At 44.3% G+C, this 22,510-nt stretch overlaps 1 protein-coding gene across 9 annotated transcripts in view; it reads right to left on the bottom strand.

Moving 5' to 3' along the window:
* Window positions 1–22,058, bottom strand: part of LOC137416354 (uncharacterized) — a 75,406-nt gene extending 53,348 nt beyond the window's left edge. For 4 of the 9 annotated variants that reach the window (XM_078784129.1, XM_078784127.1, XM_078784126.1 and 1 more), the window contains exons 1-2: window positions 21,895–22,046; window positions 2,937–3,052 (exon numbers count right to left, since the gene is read on the bottom strand). In XM_078784129.1, coding sequence (XP_078640255.1) covers window positions 2,937–3,045 — 109 coding nt within the window. In that variant the 5' untranslated portion in view covers window positions 3,046–3,052; window positions 21,895–22,046. Of the gene's footprint in view, window positions 1–2,936; window positions 3,053–21,894 lie in introns of all 9 variants that reach the window. The other 5 variants (XM_078784130.1, XM_078784128.1, XM_078784132.1 and 2 more) reach the window with 3 other exon arrangements.
* Between the last annotated feature and the right edge of the window lie 452 nt (window positions 22,059–22,510).

Raw genomic sequence — 22,510 nt, 5'->3', positions numbered from 1 at the left:
TAACGGCAACATAGTTTTCCAACGTGAAATAAATGAATACGCTGTCAAATGTGCCGTCCGAGGCAGAGTCCGATCGCCACGTTCGGCACACGTGATAGCTCGCTGCTCTCTGATTGGTTGAAGCGTTTTTTGGACATATCTCGGTAAGTAATTGTCCGATTAATATGAAACCTTGAAAAGGCACATCCTCGGGTCCCCAGCAATATACCTGGCAAGTTTCAAGTATATCGGACCCGTGGTTGTCGAGAAACAGCGGTCACAGACAAACAAACACACAGACAGACACACACACACACACACACACAGAGATTACTGGAATTATAGATAGATAGATTGAATAATGAAAGGGAGGCACGAAGCGCCCCTCCCTTTATGTGGGATCGTTTCACTGTATGCACCTTTAACATGGGGACTGAAAATTCGTTTGTCAGCTTCTACTGGTATATTATATATCTATAAATATACATATATACACACTTTACACCCCATTAAAATGTAAAAAAAAAAAAAAATTCTAATGTGCTGGCTCAATGGCCTAATGGATAAAGTATCAGACTCTCAAGCTGGGGATTGTGGGTTTGAATCCAATCTGTGTTGAATATTCTTTCCCCTTACTTTTTCAAGTATTTTATATTATATTGTCATGAATAAAGTCTTGTACAATGAACAAATGCATTTTGTTTATATTTAAAATGTATCTTGTGAAAAATGTCAGGGGCATAGAAGAGTCCCCTTTATATGGGATGTGCCATGTGGCACATGTGGCACATCATTGTTGATCATTGTTGATTTGGAGAAAGCATTCGATAGGGTTCCACGCAAAGTAGTGACATGGGCATTGAGGAAGTTAGGAGTGGAGGAATGGTTGATCAGAGTAGTGATGGCAATGTACAAAAGAGCACGCCCAGCTGAAAGGACGAAGGACTGGAACAGTGGTGAGTTTGAGGTGAAGGTGGGAGTGCATCAGGGGTCGGTACTAAGTCCACTACAATTTGTAGCTGTGATGGAGGTGCTGGCTCGGAATGTAAAGGAGGGTTTACCGTGGGAGTTGTTGAATGCAGATGATCTGGTGTTAATTGCAGAAAGTATGGATGGACTGAAGGAGAAGATGAACAAGTGGAAGGAATGTATGGAGACAAAGGGTCTGAAGGTGAATATCGGAAAGACTAAGGCGATGGCAAGTATTAAAGCATGTGGTGAGGTGGAAAGAACTGGGAAGTGGCCGTGTGCTGTGTGCAGGAAGGGTGTCGGAGTGAACTCCATTCAATGTACAATGTGTGCTGAGTGGGTTCATCAAAAATGTAGTGGTTTGAGAGGGTCATTAACCAGTGTGGCAGCTACATTCAGGTGTAAGGTATGCACAGAGGGAGCTGCAGATGGAGGAAATGTTGAGTTGGATCTTGGAGATGGCGTGAAGCTGGAAGGTGTGAAAACATTTTGCTTCCGAGGAGACATGCTGAATGGAGAAGGTGGATCAGACTCGGCAACGGTTGCTCGAGTGAGATGTGCATTGAAGAAGTTTCGGGAACTGAGTGGCGTGCTGACGAGGAGGGGAGTGTGGTTGAAGCTGAAGGGAAAGGTGTATGCTGCATGTGTGAAAAGTGTTATGATTTATGGGAGCGAGACATGGGTAATGAACGTAGAGCAGCAATGAAGGCTGGAAAGGGTGGAAATGTGAATGTGTGAATGTGGTGGACTGCGAAATGTGGAAGTGACTGCGAAATGTGAATGTGGTGGATGTGTGGAGTGTCGTTGAGAGAGGGGAAGACAAATGATGGGAATAGAGCCTGTGATGGATGCTGTGAAGACAAACAGTTTGAGATGGTTTGGTCATGTGCTGAGGAAGGATGAAAGTGACTGGTTGAGAAGAGTGATGGAAATGAATGTCGAAGGAAGTAGAGGATGGGGAAGACCGAGAAAGACTTGGCTAAACATGGTGGAAGAAGACATGCGGGCAAGGGGTAGGAGATGCAGAAAATAGGGCAAAATGAAGAAGATTGTCATGGGGACCGCAAGGCTAACCCCCGCTCTAGCAGGGAAAATTGCCTTAAAATGCCTGTTGTTGCCATGTGGCAAACTATAGAAAAGAAGGGACATTCTTGCGTAAAATGCCAGGGGCATAGAAAAGGCCCCTTTATATGGGATGTGCCATGTGGCAAAGGAGAGAAAAGAAGGGTCATTCCATAGCTTATAGAAAATGTTGAACAATAGAAAAGAAGGGACATTCAAAAAATCTCGTGTGCATGCTGTACTACCCTTGTGTTCTGAGGAGGAACCAAGTAATGCTCTAGAAAAATTCATATAAAGGGGTGCCCTGCATCTGGCAAATAAAATACATTTACTTATTCATGCAGCTGTATGAATCTAATTGGCGCCCCTTTGCTGTAAAGCATCGATTCATAAGCTTGCACCAAACAGTAGGTACAAGTGTGATGTGGAAAATTAACTCCCTGGAGTCTACAAGCCGATTCTATCGGCTTCACGCATGCGCCAAAATGTCGACAAGCCGAATTTATCGGCTCTAACCGCATTCAAATTTATCGCGCAATTACCGCCTCCTGGATTCGTTGTGCATAATATATAATAATAATTATAATAGTAGACTCCAGAGGGTTTTAGAATAGGTACACCGTATCCCTGCGCATCGTAAGAGGCGACCAAGGGTTGGCGTCAGGAAGGGCATCCGGCCATAAAAACATTGCCTCAAACAGGGAACCATGATTGTCCTGGGGCCCGCAAGGCTAACCCACGCTCTAGCGGGGAAAATGGCCTTAAAACGATCATTCATTCATTCATTCACTCCAGAGGGTATAATAATAATAATAATAATAATAATAATAATAATAATAATAATAATAATAATAATGGACTCCAGAGGGTTAAAGAAAAGCAAAAGAGACTAAAAGGCTGAGTGGGCCAAATGGTGCACATTTTACTTGATGCTGCATCAGCAGACACAGCATTTAGGAGTTTGGTTCCTTCTTGCATGAAGGTCTGCAGAGCTCGAGCGAGTGTCTCTTGAGAAAGACTCTGCAAATTCTCCATCTCCAACCTGTCGAAGAGCAGTGTTCATTTTAAAAGATAATCGATTCCAAGCCACAATAATAACTGGAACAGTACTCTGTAGAGCACAAACCTCCACCAGGCTGAACAGTTTACATTGTGTATCCCACCGATAGGCCAGATCGGAATCCGGACCGAACCAAAATTGAATTGGTTTGCTCTCGTCATCTAACCAACTCATCCACATCTTTTTTTTTTTTTTTTTTAACTCATCCAGAACCTTTTGAAATATCGTGTTGTATATCGTTTTGGCCTATCTCTCAATGATGAGGAATCATTTAGAAGCCATTGTATCTGGATCCGGACCAGATATAGATATTCATCACAATTTAATCAATTCCTTCTCGTCAAAAACCCGACCTTCCCAGCAAGATTCATCCAAATCCATTCATAACCTTTTGAGATATCGTGCTATATATATCGTTTTTGGCCCTATCACTCAATGGTGAAGAATCACTTAGAAAATTCTAGTATCCGGATCCGGATCTTTGTCAAAATCGAATCAATTTGTCCTCGTCACACACCCAACAGATCCACCAATAATCTCTCTCTCTCTGCTCCCATTTCTCTTTCAATGACTAACATGAGGTGAAGAACATGTTGTTAACTTCTGCTTCCGGATGCATCTGCTCAGCCCTATCAGTGCTGGCATTATGAAAATCCACATTTTCTTCAGCCTGCTCTACCTCTCGTGTGTCTGTGCACACGTATAAGTGGACTCACTCACACACACACGATGCACAACTCAAATCAGTTAGTTTCTCGTTTAAATACATTCAGGTGCATGGAAAAGCGAGATGACAGGGGGTGATACACCAACAGTGGGGCAATTGAGCCACAGTTCCTTGACCCAGAGTCCTTGACCCAGAAATTGGATTCCTTGACCCAGAAAACATAGGATTAGCATATTTAATTAAGTTTCTAGGTTGACTAGAAGCCGAGATAGCGCAAAATATGTATTTTATGGCGGCCATCAAGCAAGTAGAGGTTCACGAAGTTTTTTCGTTCAAAATTTTTGGAGATGAGCAAAACCATACATTTTTGGAACATTCAGAGCGAGCATGAGGATTCCCGAAATTAATGTTGGCATTTCATAATCATAATTTCATAATTTTTCATAATCAGATGTCAATGTAAAGCCCATTGCACAACGCAGAGGTGTTCATGCAGGAGAGACAACTTGGCTTGCACAGACCTTTGTTTGTGTGGAAGTGACTGCGAAAATGACGTGGACTGTAATGCCGAAAATGACACTCAGGACAGTGATGAAGATCTGTAAAAGCATATTCCTGAACGGTATAGACCTAGTAGATCCTGTGTATAGGACTTATAGTTCAATCTGATACTAACAAGGCTGCTTTCTTGCTTTATAAACCCATACCTATAACTTCAAAGGACTTGCAATATCATGTATTATGTAATGCAGTTATATCACAAATATAAAGACAATGGTTTTCAATTTCCTTTGTTTGTTGCTTTTCTATAATCCTGAGCACTATTTTGAGGCCTTTACTGGATTCCTTGACCCAGAAAACATAGGATTAGCATATTTAATTAAGTTTATAGGTTGACTAGAAGCCGAGATAGCGCAAAATGACTTTTATGGCGGCCATTTTGAAAATCCAAGATGGCGGCCATGCAGGTGTCTGTGCAAATGCCAACATTGATTTTCGGATTCTCCATGCTCTGATGATTCCAAAAATGTACAGGTTTGGTAATCTCCCAAAATTTTGAACGAAATTATATTTGTTAACGTAGTGAACCTGACTAAAGGAAATTAAAAACAGAGAGAGAGAGAAAGAGAGGTGGGAGAGAGAGGTGGGAGAGAGAAAGAGAAATGGAAAGTACCAGGGGTAGAGTTAATCAAGAGTGAGGTAACAGAGGGTAAATGGCAGAGGAATAAACTAAGATTGTTGCCAAAAAAAAAAATACAATTAGCTATGATGTTAAGGTATGTTAAGTTTATATGTTTATAACATGACTCCATATTTTATCTCACATATTCATATATAATTAATCAATCGTCAAGTCTACACATAATCACGTGCCGATGAGCTCACAGCACATTAACGCCATGTACAGTATGTACCACGAGTCATCCAAAATGACTAACACCATGTGCAGTATAAACTGATCGAAGTTCACAGAAGACAAGTTTTCGTAATTACATACAAAGTAATTATATGCAAATTATAATACATATGCACGAGTACCTCTGGCTTCGGCTTCCCCTTCGCTCCCACCTATTGTTCATATGTGTGTTGTACCGTCCACCAAACAGTGATGACTCCATCTACATCTCGCTGTCTGATAATATGGACCAACTTCTATCTACTCATCCCAACTCTCTCTTCCTCATATGTGGTGATTTCAATTGTCACCATGCCAGTTGGCTGGGTGTGGGTACCTCTCACACCAGCCATGGCTCCTCAGCAAAGGACTTCTGCGACTCACTGGGACTGACACAATCCGTCAATTTCCCGACCCGGATCTCAGTCAACGGAGCAGCTTCTGTTCTAGACTTGGTTATGATTAACTTCCCTGCAAATGTCTGCTGCTCTTCTTCTGCTCCAATCAGCTCATCTGATCATGTGCTTGTTAAAGTGGACATCTCTCTGACCATTCTCAGAGAGCCTCCTCAGCGTCGACGAGTCTGGCATTTCACTCAGGCCAAATGGCACGGTCTTCAAGCAGCCATCAATCATCTGGACTGGTCTCCCATCTCTACTGCCTCTGACATCAACTCATCCTGGGAATTCTTCCAAAGTAAATAGCTCTCTCTCATGCACAGATTTATCCCATCTCGTCTTCAGTTGTCATAACCCAACTCCCGTCGATGGTTTACGGAATCTTGTGGTGAGGCAGTTGCCCAGAAACAACTTGCCTTCGCCTCCTGGAAAGCAAATCCAACGGAAGGAAATCTCATTTCCTTTCACAAAGCCCGAAACAAGTGTGTGTCTACCCTCAGGAGTGCCAGGAAACAATATCTCTCCTCTCTCAAGACTGAACTCTCAAACCTGTCTCCCTCTTCCAAATCCTGGTGGCATCTGGTCAAATCTGTTTCTGGTGTTTGTTCCCCCTCCATCCCCTCCCTTACCTCAAATGGCTACACAGCTGACTCCGCTCGTGAAAAAGCTGAATGCCCCAACTCTGTGTTTGCCTCTAAATCTTGTGTCCCAAACCTGTCCCTCTCTGCACCCACCGTACCCAGTCATACCCAGCTGCTCCAGGACTGTGTCCTTTTCTCCTGACAAGGTGGAGAAGTTTATGTCAACGCTCGACTCCGATTCTGATTCTGCAACTGGACCTGACGGCATCAGCCCACGGGTCCTAAAATCCTGCTCTGCCGCTCGTTCACTCCCTCTCTCTGTTCTCTTCGCCCTCTCTTTTGCTCAAGGTCATCTGCCATCAGCTTGGAAGTCAGCCAACATCACTGCTTTACGCAAAAAAGGTGCAAAAACAGATCCTTGCAATTACAGAGCAATCAGCCTTCTCCCAATTATCAGCAAAGTCATGGAATCCATCATTGCTTCGGATATCAAATCTTTCCTCTTCTCCAATGGCTTGATCTCTGACCATCAATTTGGTTTCAGGCCAGGACACTCTACTCTGGACATGCTGCTTCTGCTGTCTCAACAATGGATGGAGGTCCTCAATGCCAAACAGGAAATTAGAACTGTCTCCCTTGACATATCACATGCCTTTGATACGGTTTGGCACCCCGCTCTGCTCACCAAACTCTCCTCCGATGGTATCCATGGAAATCTCCACGCATGGCTTGCGGACTTCCTCTCTAGTCGTAGTCGACGTGTGGCCCTGAATAGGTTTCTCTCATCTCCCCTTCCTGTTCAGGCTGGAGTTCCCCAAGGCAGTGTTCTGTTCTGGGCCCTGTGCTTTTTCTGGTCTTCATCAATGATCTCTCCGACTCTCTTGAAAATCCACTCTACCTCTTTGCTGATGACTCCACTCTCTGCCGCTCCATTCCTCATCCCTCAGATCGGCCGTCTACAGCCTCCTCACTCTCTGCAGACCTGGACAAAATCACAGACTGGTCAAACAAGTGGAACATGTCTTTCAATCCCTACAAATCTCACACTCTTACGATGTCTCTCCGAAAAGACCGACGGGACAACCCTCCCATCTACTTTCTGAACAATCCTCTCCAAGAACTTCTGTCACTCAAGCTTTTGGGTCTCACTATCTGCCATGATCTTTCCTGGGAAAACCACATCTCCAATCTGGCCTCCAAAGCCAGTCGCCGACTGGGCATCCTCCGTCGTGCGAAGTCCTTCCTTGGCACACCTGAGCTCCTCACCTCATACAAGCAGCTCAATGCTCAATGAAATACTGTTCCCCCCTCTGGGCCGGTGCTCCTGCTTGGCACCTAGCTCGGCTTCACGCTGTTGAAACCAAAGCTTTCAGAATCATGGGAATCTCCCGCGATGAAGCTAATTCCAAGGGCCTTTCACCCACTCACCGCAGGCAGGTTGGTGGTCTTTCCATCTTCTACCGACTCCTCTCCGGCCTTGCTCCCCCAGCTCTCTCTGGGCTCTGCCCCCAAATATTCCTGCAGGTCGCACAATATCTGCCTGCAACCCTCTTATGGTGAAACTGCCAAAATCAAGACTCTCTGCTCACCTTCACTCCTTCATTCCTTCATTCCTCTTTTCTCCCGCCTCTGGAACAAACTCCCTCACTCTCTTCAATCCCACCCCTCCCTCCAGGTCTCACAAACAGCTGTTCACCACCATCTCTTATCTTCCCCCATCCAAAACCTTGATCTTCTCTACCCCCGCTAATTTCACCCCAGATCCACTTTTTTGAAATACCAACTTCTTTCCTGGAAGTCCTCGCAGTGTACTTGCGTTTTATACTTCTCCCACCCCCCCCCCCCCTTCCCATGCCTCCTCCCCCCCAAGCCCTCTCCCTTCCACAGATCTCCCGATGTCCCTGCTCTCAAATGTTGTGTTTGTGCTTCCCCTTCTCTCCCCATCTTGTCTACCGCTCCCCTTATTATATATTTTGTGTGTCTGTTTGATTTTTTTGTGATAAATGTTAGCTCTTTCACGAGCCTCGATTCTGTATACAAAAAGAAAAAAAAAAAAGAAAAAAAAAAGCTGTTGATACAACATATATATATGCAGTATATACAATATATATGCAGTATATACAATATATATATATATATATATGTATACAGTATATACAGTATATATGCAGTATATACAATATATATCTGCAGTATATACAATATATATGCAGTATATACAATATATATGCAGTATATACAATATATATGCAGTATATACAATATATATGCGGTATATACAATATATATGCAGTATATACAATATATATGTGCAGTATATACAATATATATGCAGTATATACAATATATATACAATATATATGCAGTATATACAATATATATACAGTATATACAATATATATGCAGTATAATAATAATAATGCATTTATTTTATATAGCGCTTTTCAGGAAGCCCAAAGACGCTTTGACAGAGTGCAAAACATAATGCATAGCAAAACATAAAAACAATTGCAAAAAAAGAAGAATCAATAGGGAAATATTCAAAGCACAAAGGAGGGAGAAGGAGAGGAGATAGTCAGGGGTTAGATGCTGTGGGTTAAATGTTGAATGCAGTGTTGAACAGGTGGGTCTTGAGTGATGTTTTGAATGTGGTGAGTGAGGAGGAGTCTCTGATGGTGTGAGGTAGCGAGTTTCAGAGGGCGGGAGCAGCGATGGAGAAGGCCCTGTCCCCCCAGGATCTGAATTTGGTCCGGATGGGGGGGGGGGGGGTCAGGAGGTTGGTACCAGCAGAGCGGAGGTTGCGGGTGGGAGTGTGTCTGGAGAGGAGGTCAGTCAGGTAGGATGGGGCCAGGTTATGGAGGGCTTTGTAGGTCAAGAGGAGGATTTTGTACTGGATTCTCTGGGGGATGGGGAGCCAGTGAAGCTTAAAAAGGACGGGGGTGATGTGGTCACGGGTCCAGGAATGGGTGAGTAGACAGGCAGCGGAGTTCTGAATGTATTGGAGTTTATTGGTGATTATTGAGGGTGAACCATAGAGGAGGCTGTTGCAGTAGTCCAGACGGGAGGTGATGAAGGCGTGGATGAGGGTTTCTGCAGCCGTGGAGGAGAGGGATGGATGGAGACGGGCGATGTTTTTCAGGTGAAAGAAGGCTGTCTTTGTGATCTGTTTAGTGTATTTGTCTAAGGAGAGTATATGAGAGTGTCGAAAGAATATATATATATATATATATATATATATAAATACAGTATATACAGTATATATGCAGTATATGCAGTATATACAATATATTACTGCAGTATATACAATATATTACTGCAGTATATACAATATATGTATTACTGCAGTATATACAATATATATCGACAGTATATATGCATTATATACAATATATATGCAGTATATACAATATATATGCAGTATATACAATATATATGCAGTATGTACAATATATATGCAGTATATACAATATATATGCAGCATACAACAACAACAACAACAACAGGCATTTTAAGGCCATTTTCCCTGCAAGAGCGGGGGTTAGCCTTGCGGTCCCCATGACAATGTTCTCCATTTTGCCCTATTTTCTGCATCTCTCCTTGTTAACCCCCTTGCCCACATTTCTTCTTCGACCATTTTTAGCCAAGTCTTTCTCGGTCTTCCCCGGCCTCTACTTCCTTCTACATTCATTTCCATCACTCTTCTCAACCAGTCACTTTCATCCTTCCTCAACACATAACCAAACCATGTCAACCTGTTCCTCTTCACAGCATCAATCACAGGCTCGATTCCCATCATCTTTCGCAATTCATCATTTGTCTTCCTCTCTCTCAACGATACTCCGCACATCCACCACCCCATTCACATTTCCACCCTTTCCAGCCTTCGTTGCTGCTCTACGTTCATTACCCATGTCTCGCTCCCATAAATCATAACACTTCTCACACATGCAGCATACACCTTTCCCTTCAGCTTCAACGACACTCCCCTCATCATCAGCACGCCACTCAGTTCCCGAAACTTCTTCCATGCACATCTCACTCGAGCAACCATTGCCGAGTCTGATCCACCTTCTCCATTCAGCATGTCTCCGAGGTAGCAAAATGTTTTCACACCTTCCAGCTTCACGCCGTGTCCAAGATCCAACTCAACATTTCCTCCATCTGCAGCTCCCTCTGTGCACACCTTACACTTGAATGTAGCTGCGACACTGCAGTATATACAATATATATGCAGTATATATATACAATATATATGCAGTATATACAATATATATGCAGTATATACAATATATATGCAGTATATACAATATATATGCAGTATATAATAATAATAATAATAATAATTCATTTATTTTGTATAGCGCTTCTGAAGTAGCCCAAAGGCGCTTTGACAGAGTGGAAAACATAATGCATAACAATACATGAAAACAACAATTGCAAAAAGACAAGAATCAATCGGGAAATATTTAAAGCAAAAGGAGGGAGAAGGAGAAGAGATAGTCAGGGGTTAAATGCTGTGGGTTGAATGTTGAATGCAGTGTTGAATAGGTGGGTCTTTAGTGATGTTTTGAATGTGGTGAGTGAGGAGGAGTCTCTGATGGTGTGAGGTAGTGAGTTCCAGAGGGTGGGAGCAGCGATGGAGAAGGCCCTGTCCCCCCAGGATCTGAATTTGGTCCGGATGGAGGGGGTCAGGAGGTTGGTACCAGCAGAGCGTAGGTTGCGGGTGGGAGTGTGTCTGGAGAGGAGGTCAGCCAGGTAGGATGGGGCCAGGTTATGGAGGGCTTTGTATGTCAAGAGGAGGGTTTTGTACTGGATTCTCTGGGGGATGGGGAGTCGGTGAAGCTTGTAAAGGACGGGGGTGATGTGGTCACGGGTCCGGGAATGGGTGAGTAGACGGGCAGTGGAGTTCTGAATGTATTGGAGTTTATTGGTGATTTTTTAGGGTGAACCATAGAGGAGGCTATTGCAGTAGTCCAGACGGGAGGTGATGAAGGCATGGATGAGGGTTTCTGCAGCCGTGGAGGAGAGGGATGAGCGGAGACGGGCAATGTTTTTCAGGGGAAAGAAGGCTGACTTTGTGATCTGTTTAGTGTATTTGTCGAAGGAGAGGGTTTGGTCAAAGATGACGCCAAGATTCCGGATGTGAGGGGAGGTGGATACTGGGATACCGTCGATGTTGAGGGCAAAGTTATGGGTGGATTTTGTGAGCGTTTTTGGGCCAATGATGATTATTTCAGATTTATCACAGTTAAGCTTGAGGAAGTTGATTTGAAGCCAGGATTTTATTTCAGTGATGCAGTTTGTCAGGATAGAGTGGGTGTCGGTGGAGACGGACTTGGTGGAGATGAAAAGCTGGATGTCATCGGCGAAGCAGTGGAATTGGAGACCATGACGGCGGATCAAGTGACCGAGGGGGGACAGGTAAAGGATGAAGAGGAGGGGGCCAAGAACTGAACCTTGGGGGACACCTTGGGGGAGGGGAGCAGTGGGGGATTTGCAGTTATTGATGGAGATGAACTGGCGTCTGTCAGAGAGGTATGATTTAATCCAAGAGAGGGCAGTACCGGTAACGTTAAAGGTGGATTCAAGTCGGGTGAGGAGGATGGTGTGATCGATGGTGTCAAAGGCAGCGCTGAGGTCGAGGAGGACGAGAATGTTGAGGTTGCCAGCGTCAGAGGAGAAGGAGAAGGTTGTTGGTGATTTTGAGGAGAGCAGTTTCAGTACTGTGGTTGGAGCGGAATCCGGATTGGAATGTTTCATACAGGTTATTGGCAGAGAGGTGATGTTTGAGTTGAGTGGCTACAGCGCGTTCCAAAACTTTTGACAGAAAGGGTAGGTTGGAGATGGGTCTGAAGTTGTTTAGGGTGTCAGGGTTTAGACCAGGTTTTTTTAGAATGGGGTTAACAGCAGCAATTTTGAGGGAAGGTGGGACGATGCCTGTAGACAGGGAGGAGTTTATTGTTGCAATGATAAGTGGAGAGAGAGCAGGGAGGGAGGCCTTGACAAAGCTGGAGGGGGTGGAGTCAAGAGTGCAGGTGGCAGTTTTCATTCCTATGAGGAGTTCAGAGAGGTCAGTAGGGGAGATTGGAGAGAACCGAGACAAGGGATGGCAGGACAAGGGGGGGCAGGTGGTTGGAGGGGGAGCGGGTGCGGTGGTGGTCAAGCTGTTTGTTTTTTTTTTTTGTTTTTTTTGTATACTGAATCGAGGCTCATGAAAGAGCTAACATTTACTTCACAAACAAATCAACCAGACAAACAAAATATATAAAAAGCGGGAGCGGAAAACAATATGGGGAGAGAAGGTGAAGCACACAAACACAACATTTGAGAGCAGGGAGATGTGTGGAAGGGAGAGGGCTTGGGGGGAGGAGGCATGGGAAGGGGGGGGGGGGGGGGTGGAGGGAGAAGTATAAAACACAAGGACACCAATGACTTCCAGGACAGAAGTTGGTATTTCAAAAAAGTGGAATTGGGGTGAAATTAGCGGGGGTAGAAAAGATCAAGGTTTTGGATGGGGGAAGATAAGAGATGGTGGTGAACAGCTGTTTTAAAGACCTGGAGGGTGGAGTGGGATTGAAGAGAGTGAGGGAGTTTGTTCCAGAGGCGGGAGAAAAGAGGAATGAAGGAGTGAAGGTGAGCAGAGAGTCTTGATTTTGGCAGTTTGACCATAAGAGGGTTGCAGGCAGATCTTGTGCGACCTGTAGGAATATTTGCGGGACAGAGCCCAGAGAGAGCTGGGGGGGCAAGGCCAGAGAGGAGTCGGTAGAAGATGGAAAGACCACCAACCTGCCTGCGGTGAGTGAGTGAGTGAGAGGCCCTTGGAGTTAGCTTCATCGCGGGAGATTCCAATGATTCTGAATGCTTTGGTTTCAACAGCGTGAAGACGAGCTAGGTGTGAAGCAGGAGCACCAGCCCAGAGGGGAGAGCAGTATTCCATTGAGCTGCGGATGAAAGCCTTGTATGTGGTGAGGAGCTCAGGTGTGCCAAGGAAGGACTTCGCACGACGGAGGATGCCCAGTCGGCGACTGGCTTTGGAGGCCACATTTGAAATGTGGTTTTCCCAGGAAAGATCATGGCAGATAGTGAGACCCAAAAGCTTGAGTGACAGAACTTCTTGGAGAGGATTATTCAGAAAGTGGATGGGAGGGTTGTCCAGTCGGTCTTTTCGGAGAGACATCGTAAGAGTGTGAGATTTGTCAGGATTGAAAGACATGTTCCACTTGTTTGCCCAGTCTGTGATTTTGTCCAGGTCTGCAGAGAGTGAGGAGGCAGCAGACTGCCGATCTGAGGGATGAAGAATGGAGCGACAGAGAGTAGAGTCATCAGCAAAGAGATACAGAGGATTTTCAAGAGAGTCAGAGAGATCATTGATGAAGACCAGAAAAAGGACAGGGCCTAGAACACTGCCTTGTGGAACTCCAGCCTGAACAGGAAGAGGAGATGAGAGAAACCCATTCAGGGCCACACGTTGACTACGACTAGAGAGGAAGTCCGCCAGCCATGCGTGGAGATTTCCATGGATACCAAAAGAGGAGAGTTTGGTGAGCAGAGTGGGGTGCCAGACCGTATCGAAGGCACGTGATATGTCAAGGGAGACTGCTCTAATTTCCTGTTTGGCATTGAGGACCTCCATCCATTGTTGAGAAAGCAGAAGCAGCATGTCCAGAGTAGAGTGTCCAGGTCTGAAACCAAATTGATGATCAGAGATCAAGCCATTGGAGAAGAGGAAAGATTTCATATCTGAAGCAATGATGGATTCCATGACTTTGCTGATAATTGGGAGAAGGCTGATTGGTCTGTAGTTGCTGGGATCTGTTTTTGCACCTTTTTTGTGCAAAGCGGTGATGTTGGCAGATTTCCAAGCAGATGGAAGATGACCTTGAGCAAAAGAGAGGGTGAAGAGAACAGAAAGAGGGAGTGAAAGAGCGGAAGAACAGGATTTTAGGACCCGTGGGCTGATGCCGTCAGGTCCAGTTGCAGAATCCGAGTCGAGGGTTGACAGAAACTTTTCCACCTTGTCAGGAGGAAAGGACACAGAGTCCAGGAGCAGCTGGGTACGACTGGGTACGGTGGGTACAGAGAGGGATGGGTTTGGGACACAAGATTTAGAGGCAAACACAGAGTTGAGGCATTCAGCTTTTTCACGTGCGGAGTCAGCCGTGTGGCCATTTGAGGTGAGGGAGGGGATGGAGGGGGAACAAACACCAGAAACAGATTTGACCAGACGCCACCAGGATTTGGAAGAGGGAGACAGATAAGAGAGTTCGGTCCTGAGAACGGAGAGATATTGTTTCCTGGCTCTCCTGAGGGTGGACACACACTTGTTTCGGGCTTTGTGAAAGGAAATGAGATTTCCTTCCGTTGGATTTGCTTTCCAGGAGAGGAAAGCAAGTTGTTTCTGGGCAATAGCCTCACCACAAGATTCCGTGTACCATGGACGGGAGGAAGGGTATGACAACAGAAGACGAGATGGGATAAATCTGTGCATGAGAGAGAGCAGTTTGCTTTGGAAGAATTCCCAGGAAGAATTTATGTCAGAGGCAGTAGAGATGGGAGACCAGTCCAGATGATTGATGGCTGCTTGAAGACCGTGCCAGTTGGCCTGAGTGAAATGCCAGACTCGTCGACGCTGAGGAGGCTCTCGGAGAATGGTCAGAGAGATGTCCACTTTAACAAGCACATGATCAGAAGAGCCGATTGGAGCAGAAGAAGAGCAGCAGACATTTTCAGGGAAGTTAGTCATAACCAAGTCCAGAAGAGAAGATGCTCCGTTGACTGAAATCCGGGTCGGGAAATTGACAGTTTGTGTCAGTCCCAGTGAGTCACAGAAGTCCTTTGCTGAAGAGCCATGGCTGGTGAGAGAGGTACCCACACCCAGCCAACTGGCATGGTGACAGTTGAAATCACCACATATGAGGAAGAGAGAGTTGGGATAGGTAGATAGAAGTTGGTCCATATTCTCAGACAGCGAGATGTAGATGGAGTCATCACTGTTTGGTGGACGGTACAACACACATATGAACAAAAGGTGGGAGCGAAGGGGAAGCCGTAGCCAAAGGTATTCCTGGGGGTGAGGTGGAGAGAGGGCAGTGCAGGGCGAGTGAGGAAGAGAGTTTTTTATAAAGATAGCAACCCCACCTCCAGGACGAGGCTCAGGTCTATCATACCGGAGTAGGGAGTAACCTGGGAGAGATACCAAGGAATCAGAGACATCATGAAGGAGGAAAGTTTCTGTTAAGCAGATCACGTCTGGTTTGTCAGAAGCAACCTGTATGGAGAGATCAGACATGTTTGAGCGAAGGCCCCGGATGTTTGAGGTCCATACTGTTAAGGAAGAGGAAGGGGGAGCATCGGATACAGAACAGGGGGGGGGGAGCGGTAGGGTAAGATGTGGAAGAGGAGGAAGAGGTAGGGAGAGCTGTTGAACGTGTGTCAGAGATTACAGAATAGCTCGGAGAAAGGGAAGGATGGGGCAGACAAAAGGTTTGATGGTGATTGGGAGAGGCGCAGTGAGGTGTTATTTGACGAGGGGGAAGAGCGAGGCAGAAGGTTGAGGGAGATGAAGGTGAAAGTTGGAAGGGGGAAGAAGCGGGGAGGACGCTTTGAGGGGGAGGGGTGAGAGGGGAGTCTAGGAGGGGAGGAGCGAGGGAGAGTCTCGGAGGGGAGGGGTGTGGGGGGCGATTTGAAAGGAATGGGTGATTGGGAAGATTTGGAGGGGAGGGGCAAGGGGGAAGATTTGAAAGAGATGGGTGATGGGGATGGTTTGGAGGGGATGGGCAAGGGGGTAGATTTAGAGGGGAGGGGTGATGGGAAATGGGGTTTTGGGGTGATGGGATTTTGAAAAATGTACGATTAATGGGAAACGAACATTTATTGCAAAATGAGTTTCTTGAGACATTCGAGTCAAAAATACGTTTGAGGACGCTGGAGGGAGGATGGAGTGCTGGAGAGTTTAGGGAATGAATGAAAGATGCACTATAAGAGATGGAATTTTTTTTTGGAATGAATGGATTTGGTGAGCAAGTCGAAAGCATCCTTTTATAGAAGAAGAAGAAAAAGGTGTTATAGAATATGACAGAATACAGGTCTTCAGGGTTCAGATGACATTTTTTAACAACGTGATCACAAACAGCGTGGTCGAAGAATGAACGAACGAACAACTCAGAACGAATAAACGAATAAAAACGGAAGGAAATGCTTTTGGGGTTTTTTTTTTTTTTTTTTTGAGATTTTAAAACAAGGAAGTATGGGATGAAAAGACCGTGAAAACAGAGACCGGAAAAAAATTTCAGCGTGATCGGAGAACCGCTGAGACAAAAACAAAGCCTAAAGCCAAGGTTGGACACAGTAGCCTAGTACTACACTTAGGCCTCAGAATAAACGATGAGAAAGACCGACGATTCTGTACACAGGTACAAAAATCCAACGCCAAGAATACTATTAAAGACACCCCAATAGGTACATACAAGACCAGTTTCGACAAAAACACAATTGTGAAAAGTTACTTAACTTCGAAAGCGAGCGTGCATGGACAGCTTTGAAGAGACGAGACCTCCAATCTTGCGCATGCGCAGCTGTTGTAGATGTTGTCAATTTTGCGTTGGAAGAAAGAGAGGAAGGAGATGCAGTTGTCTACTGTGAATGACTGGGTGGTGGTGTTCAGGGGGCGGAGGAGTTTGTTTATTGTCGAGAAGAGTGCTTTTGGGTTTCCGGAGCCAGAGTGGATAATTTGAGAGTAGTAGGCGGAGCGGGCGTGGGAGAGGGCATCTTTGTAGTGTTGTAGGTGGTCCTTGTAGGCTTCGGAGTGAACTGTGAGACCTGTTTTATTGCGGAGTCTTTCAAGTTGGCGAGCACGAGTTTTCATCAGGCGGAGTTCGGGGGTAACCCAGGGAGCAGAATGGGTGAAAGAAACTGTTTTGGTTTTTACAGGCGCAAGCTGGTCAAGGCAGGAGGAGAGAGTGTGGTTGTAGTAGTCAGTGAGGTCGGAAGGGGTGTGGAGGTCAACGAAGGGAGAAGTGGACATTTTTTCAGAGAGGGTGGATGAGAATGAGGTAGGTGAAAGAGCGTTTAGCTGATGGAAGGTGATAGTGCGATAATGTCTTGGTGTTGGGGTGGGGATGTTGATGGTCATAGTGATAGCTAAGTGGTCAGAGAGGGTGAGGTCGGAGTCAGAGAGATGGTGCAAATTTAATCCAGTGGAGCAGACAAGGTCCAAAATGTGACCACGGATATGGGTCGGAAAGTCGACATGTTGAGTGAGGTTAAAGCAGGTGAGTAAATCAGTGAAGTCAGTGGTTATTGTGGAGTCAGTGGAGTCCATGTGGATATTGAAATCACCAAGGAGGAGGATTGAGGGGGAGAGGGAACATAGCTGGGTCAGAAAGTAGGAGAAGTCAGACAGGAATGATGGGTGTGGTTTGGGAGGGCGGTAGACGACAGCCATGACTGACTGCGTGTGACCAGAGAGTTTAAAAGCCAGGTGTTCAAATGATGAGGATGAGGCGATGGGGATGAGGCTGGTCCTGATGTCTTGACGGTGGATAATGGCAATTCCACCACCTCGGCCCTCCAAGCGTGGTTTATGGACGTAGGAATATCCATTGGGTGTGGTGAGGTTGAGTGTGTAGTAGTCCAGAGGTTGTTGCCAGGTTTTGGTGAGACAGAGAAAGTCCAGTTTGTTATCCAGGATGTATTCGTTCAGGATGACGCATTTGTTGTTGAGGGACCGGGTGTTGAACAGGGTGAGCTTGATGTTGTTTTGAACAGCAGGGATGAATTCAGGTGATTTAGCCAGGGTTCGTAGGCAGGAGGTGCGATCGTGTGCGTTGCTGTGACCAGGTGCGCTGGGACAATGAGTGGGAGTGCGCTGAGCCGACCAGAGGACGGGGATGGAGTGACCTGATTGCAAATATACAAACTTACGACCGGAACCACGGTGAATGTACCTGGGTCGTCGGAGGAGTCCATTTGATTTGATGGCAGAGATGCATGATGGGGTGGAGCGGGTATTGAGCAGAAGGAGCCTTGCGGCGGAGTACCGCAGAGCCATGCCAGGCAGGAGCGGAGAGACGAGACGAGGCCAAGGTTGAGGAGGTGAAACAATGGTCCCAACCCACGGGAGCGGGCCCGAGGAAACGAAGGAGCCAGGTAGGTGAAGCCAGGAGCAGAGCCGGGACCAAGCAGAGGGCAGGCAGGAGCAAAGAGACGATCACGAGGCCAAGGTTGATCACAGCAAAGCGGTAAATGCAGCGGCAATCGACCGCCGCCGCTACAAATCTAGATCACGGCGGGAAACCGCCACCAAACCGCTGCGATGGTCACAACCCACGAGAGCGTGCCCGAGGAAACAGCGAGCAGGCGAAGGAGCCGGGCAGGCGAAGCAGGGAGCAGAGCCGGGGCTATGCAGAGGGCAGACTCAATTGCCAAAAAAATCCACACGACCACCAAAAAAGCAAGCAACTGACAGTGGCCCGGTCGAAGAAGCGGCGAGCATGTGACGCCTGCGTCCTCTTCATACCGGACCGGAAGTGGAATGATATATATACAATATATATGCAGTATATACAATATATATGCAGTATATACAATATATATGTGGTATATACAATATATATGCGGTATATACAATATATATGCGGTATATACAATATATATGCGGTATATACAATATATATGCAGTATATACAATATATATGCAGTACATACAATATATATGCAGTACATACAATATATATGCAGTACATACAATATATATGCAGTACATACAATATATATGCAGTATATACAATATATATGCAGTATATACAATATATATGCAGTTTCTACAATATATATGCAGTATATACAATATATATGCGGTATATACAATATATATGCGGTATATACAATATATATGCGGTATATACAATATATATGCGGTATATACAATATATATGCGGTATATACAATATATATGCGGTATATACAACATATATGCAGTATATACAATATATATGCAGTATATACAATATATATGCTGTATATACAATATATATGCAGTATATACAATATATATGCAGTATACACAATATATCTGCAGTATATACAATATATATGCAGTTTCTACAATATATATGCAGTTTCTACAATATATATGCAGTTTCTACAATATATATGCAGTATATACAATATATATGCAGTATATACAATATATATGCAGTATATACAATATATATGCAGTATATACAATATATATGCAGTATATACAATATATATGCAGTATACACAATATATATGCAGTATACACAATATATATGCAGTATACACAATATATATGCAGTATATACAATATATATGCAGTATATACAATATATATGCAGTATATACAATATATATGCAGTATATACAATATATATGCAGTATATACAATATATATGCAGTATATACAATATATATGCAGTATATACAATATATATGCAGTATATACAATATATGCAGTATATACAATATATATGCGGTATATACAATATATATGCAGTATATCCAATATATATGCAGTATATACAATATATACAATATATATGCAGTATATAAAATATATATGCAGTATATACAATATATATGCAGTATATACAATATATATGCAGTATATACAATATATATGCAGTATATACAATATATATGCAGTATATACAATATATATGCAGTATATACAATATATATGCAGTATATACAATATATATGCAGTATATACAATATATATGCAGTATATACAATATATATGCAGTATATACAATATATATGCAGTATATACAATATATATGCAGTATATACAATATATGCGGTATATACAATATATATGCAGTATATCCAATATATATGCAGTATATACAATATATACAATATATATACAATATATACAATATATATGCAGTATATAAAATATATATATGCAGTATATACAATATATATGCAGTATATACAATATATATGCAGTATATACAATATATATGCAGTATATACAATATATATGCAGTATATACAATATATATGCAGTATATACAATATATATATGCAGTATATACAATATATATATATATGCAGTATATACAATATATTGTTACGGACCGCGGATAAGATGTTAATTTGCCGAGCGGATGGCGCCGCGGCCCGTACCATTTTTACAATGACTAAGACCCGATTCCTTAAACGTGGGCCAAATCGTGCCACAGATATTCAATGGGGAAAAGACAAAGGCGACACGGATGTGAAGAAGAGGAAGACAGAAGTAGGGAATACGAATATAATTTATTTGTATTTACAACCAAAAGTAACCAAGGAGAAAGAAGGATAATAAAATAAAGACAGACAGAGGGACGGACCAGAAGGACACAGTGAAACTTAGTTTGCCTATGCAGTCTTACTTAACCCAGGACAGAACAAACAAAGACGGACTCACACGAATGGGGAATGGAGGCAGGAACGATTGGCTGGACCGGGAGGAAGGTTCAGCTCGGACCAGAGGACGGCCGGGTCGGGAGGGAGCAGCCACCACCCTTCCTCAACAGCAACGTGCCGTCAACGCTCAAGCTGCGGCGGTCAAAGCTGCGATGGTTCAAAGCTGCTGTGGTTCAAGCTCCGGTGGTTCAAACTGCTGCCGTGGGGACGTCGTGTGCTTTCTCAGGACTCCTTTTCATCATTCCCGCGCACTTCTCTCAGAGGCTTCCTTCTCACTTCTTTCGCGCACTTCTCTCAGAGGCTTCCTCCTCATCACTCCTGCGCACTTGTGTCAAAGGCTTCCCCCTCGCTTCTGTCAACGGCTTCCGCGCGCGCTTTTTATAACGCCGCGGGCGATCAAGCCGCCGGCCGCTAGAACACGCCCATCGGTGAGCTCGCCTCGGCCCTGATTGGTCGGCACGGGCCCTCTCGCTCCACCCTTGATGACGATGGGCGGGCACGCCCAGGATTCGGCAGCTCCTCCCCCTTCTTCTCCGAGCCTACCTCGTGGCTAATGGAGTCGCGGAGCGAAAACAACAACCCACAGCGGCAGCAGAATTCAGCGAACCGCTCAATGCAGTTGGTAACTGAGGAAAGGGGATTGTGCAGGGAATCTACCTTGTCTGAATTCGGTGCAATGGAGTATTAATTAATGGAAGACAAATCCTTAGCCTACTACACAGAATAAGGAAATAACTGTCAACAAGGAGGGAATCTATTATTGGCTGTGGGTGCTTATGAAATAACTACGGAACGACCTTTGACCTTTATACACAACTGGAGGCAGGAGGGTCCACAATAAAGCAATAAAAAAAAAAAAAAACACAATCCTCATATCCACAACAATATATATGCAGTATATACAATATATATATGCAGTATATACAAAATATATGCAGTATATACAATATATATATGCAGTATATACAAAATATATGCAGTATATACAATATATATGCAGTATATACAACATACATATGCAGTATATACAATATACATATGCAGTATATACAATATACATATATGTGTATATAATATATGTATATATATACACTTTACATATACATATACAGAGTGTGAGAAGCATTGGAACATTTGACAACCATTGGAAAGACATCTGTACTTTTTTTTTTTAAGGACACGAACTGTCTGCCTTCCCCAGAAACCAGTCCATCATTGAAACGAGCTGAAGAAGTCTGTCAATGACAATGCAATGGTGTTACTGTTAGTCATCACACCGGCCCTCCTCTACATGGTCCCTGACAGGGAAGTAACTCCTGTGTTTATAACAACATAAAGTAACATACCGGTACGCGAAAAGACCCAGTGAAACCAATCTCGTTCGAATCGCACAACCTGAGACGCTCGTGCACCAAGAAAGGTCCCCGTCCTTCACCTTTGTTCACACCTGCTGGATTTCCGACCTCGGTACTTCGAGTTAGATTAACGTGCGGTATGTTTGGATTCAGACAATATGCACTCAGAAGATAAACTGCAATAACTTTAACTAATGATGACAGCGAAAATAGGTAAATAGTCGGACTAATGCATAGACCAGCGGTTGAATCGAAAAAACAATTTTTGCACAAACTACACCGTCATGGCTGCATCACACCGAACAAATATAGAGACAGCGAGCACCTGGCGGCAATCGGACATGACAAAAGTATTGTCAGTACAACATGCTCATACCGAGTTAGACATATGATGTGTCGAGTTCAATATTCAAGTCTTATAGAGTGCAGATTCGTAATTTATGACATTTTGGGTATACTGTAGTTGTTTTTTTTACCTGCGACGTGTCGCTGGTCCGCAAGAGCTCAACTGCGATTGCTCGGTTGTTTTAGTGGTGGTTATTGTTGGGGCTCGATTTTTTAAAATGTGCATTGTGCACCCATTGGTTGGACAGCTGCCGGTCCCCAC

This window comes from Myxine glutinosa, chromosome 9 (genome assembly GCF_964187855.1).
Source record: "Myxine glutinosa chromosome 9, kmMyxGlut1.1, whole genome shotgun sequence".
NCBI lineage: Eukaryota > Metazoa > Chordata > Myxini > Myxiniformes > Myxinidae > Myxine > Myxine glutinosa.
This window is presented reverse-complemented; position numbering and strand designations above follow the sequence as displayed.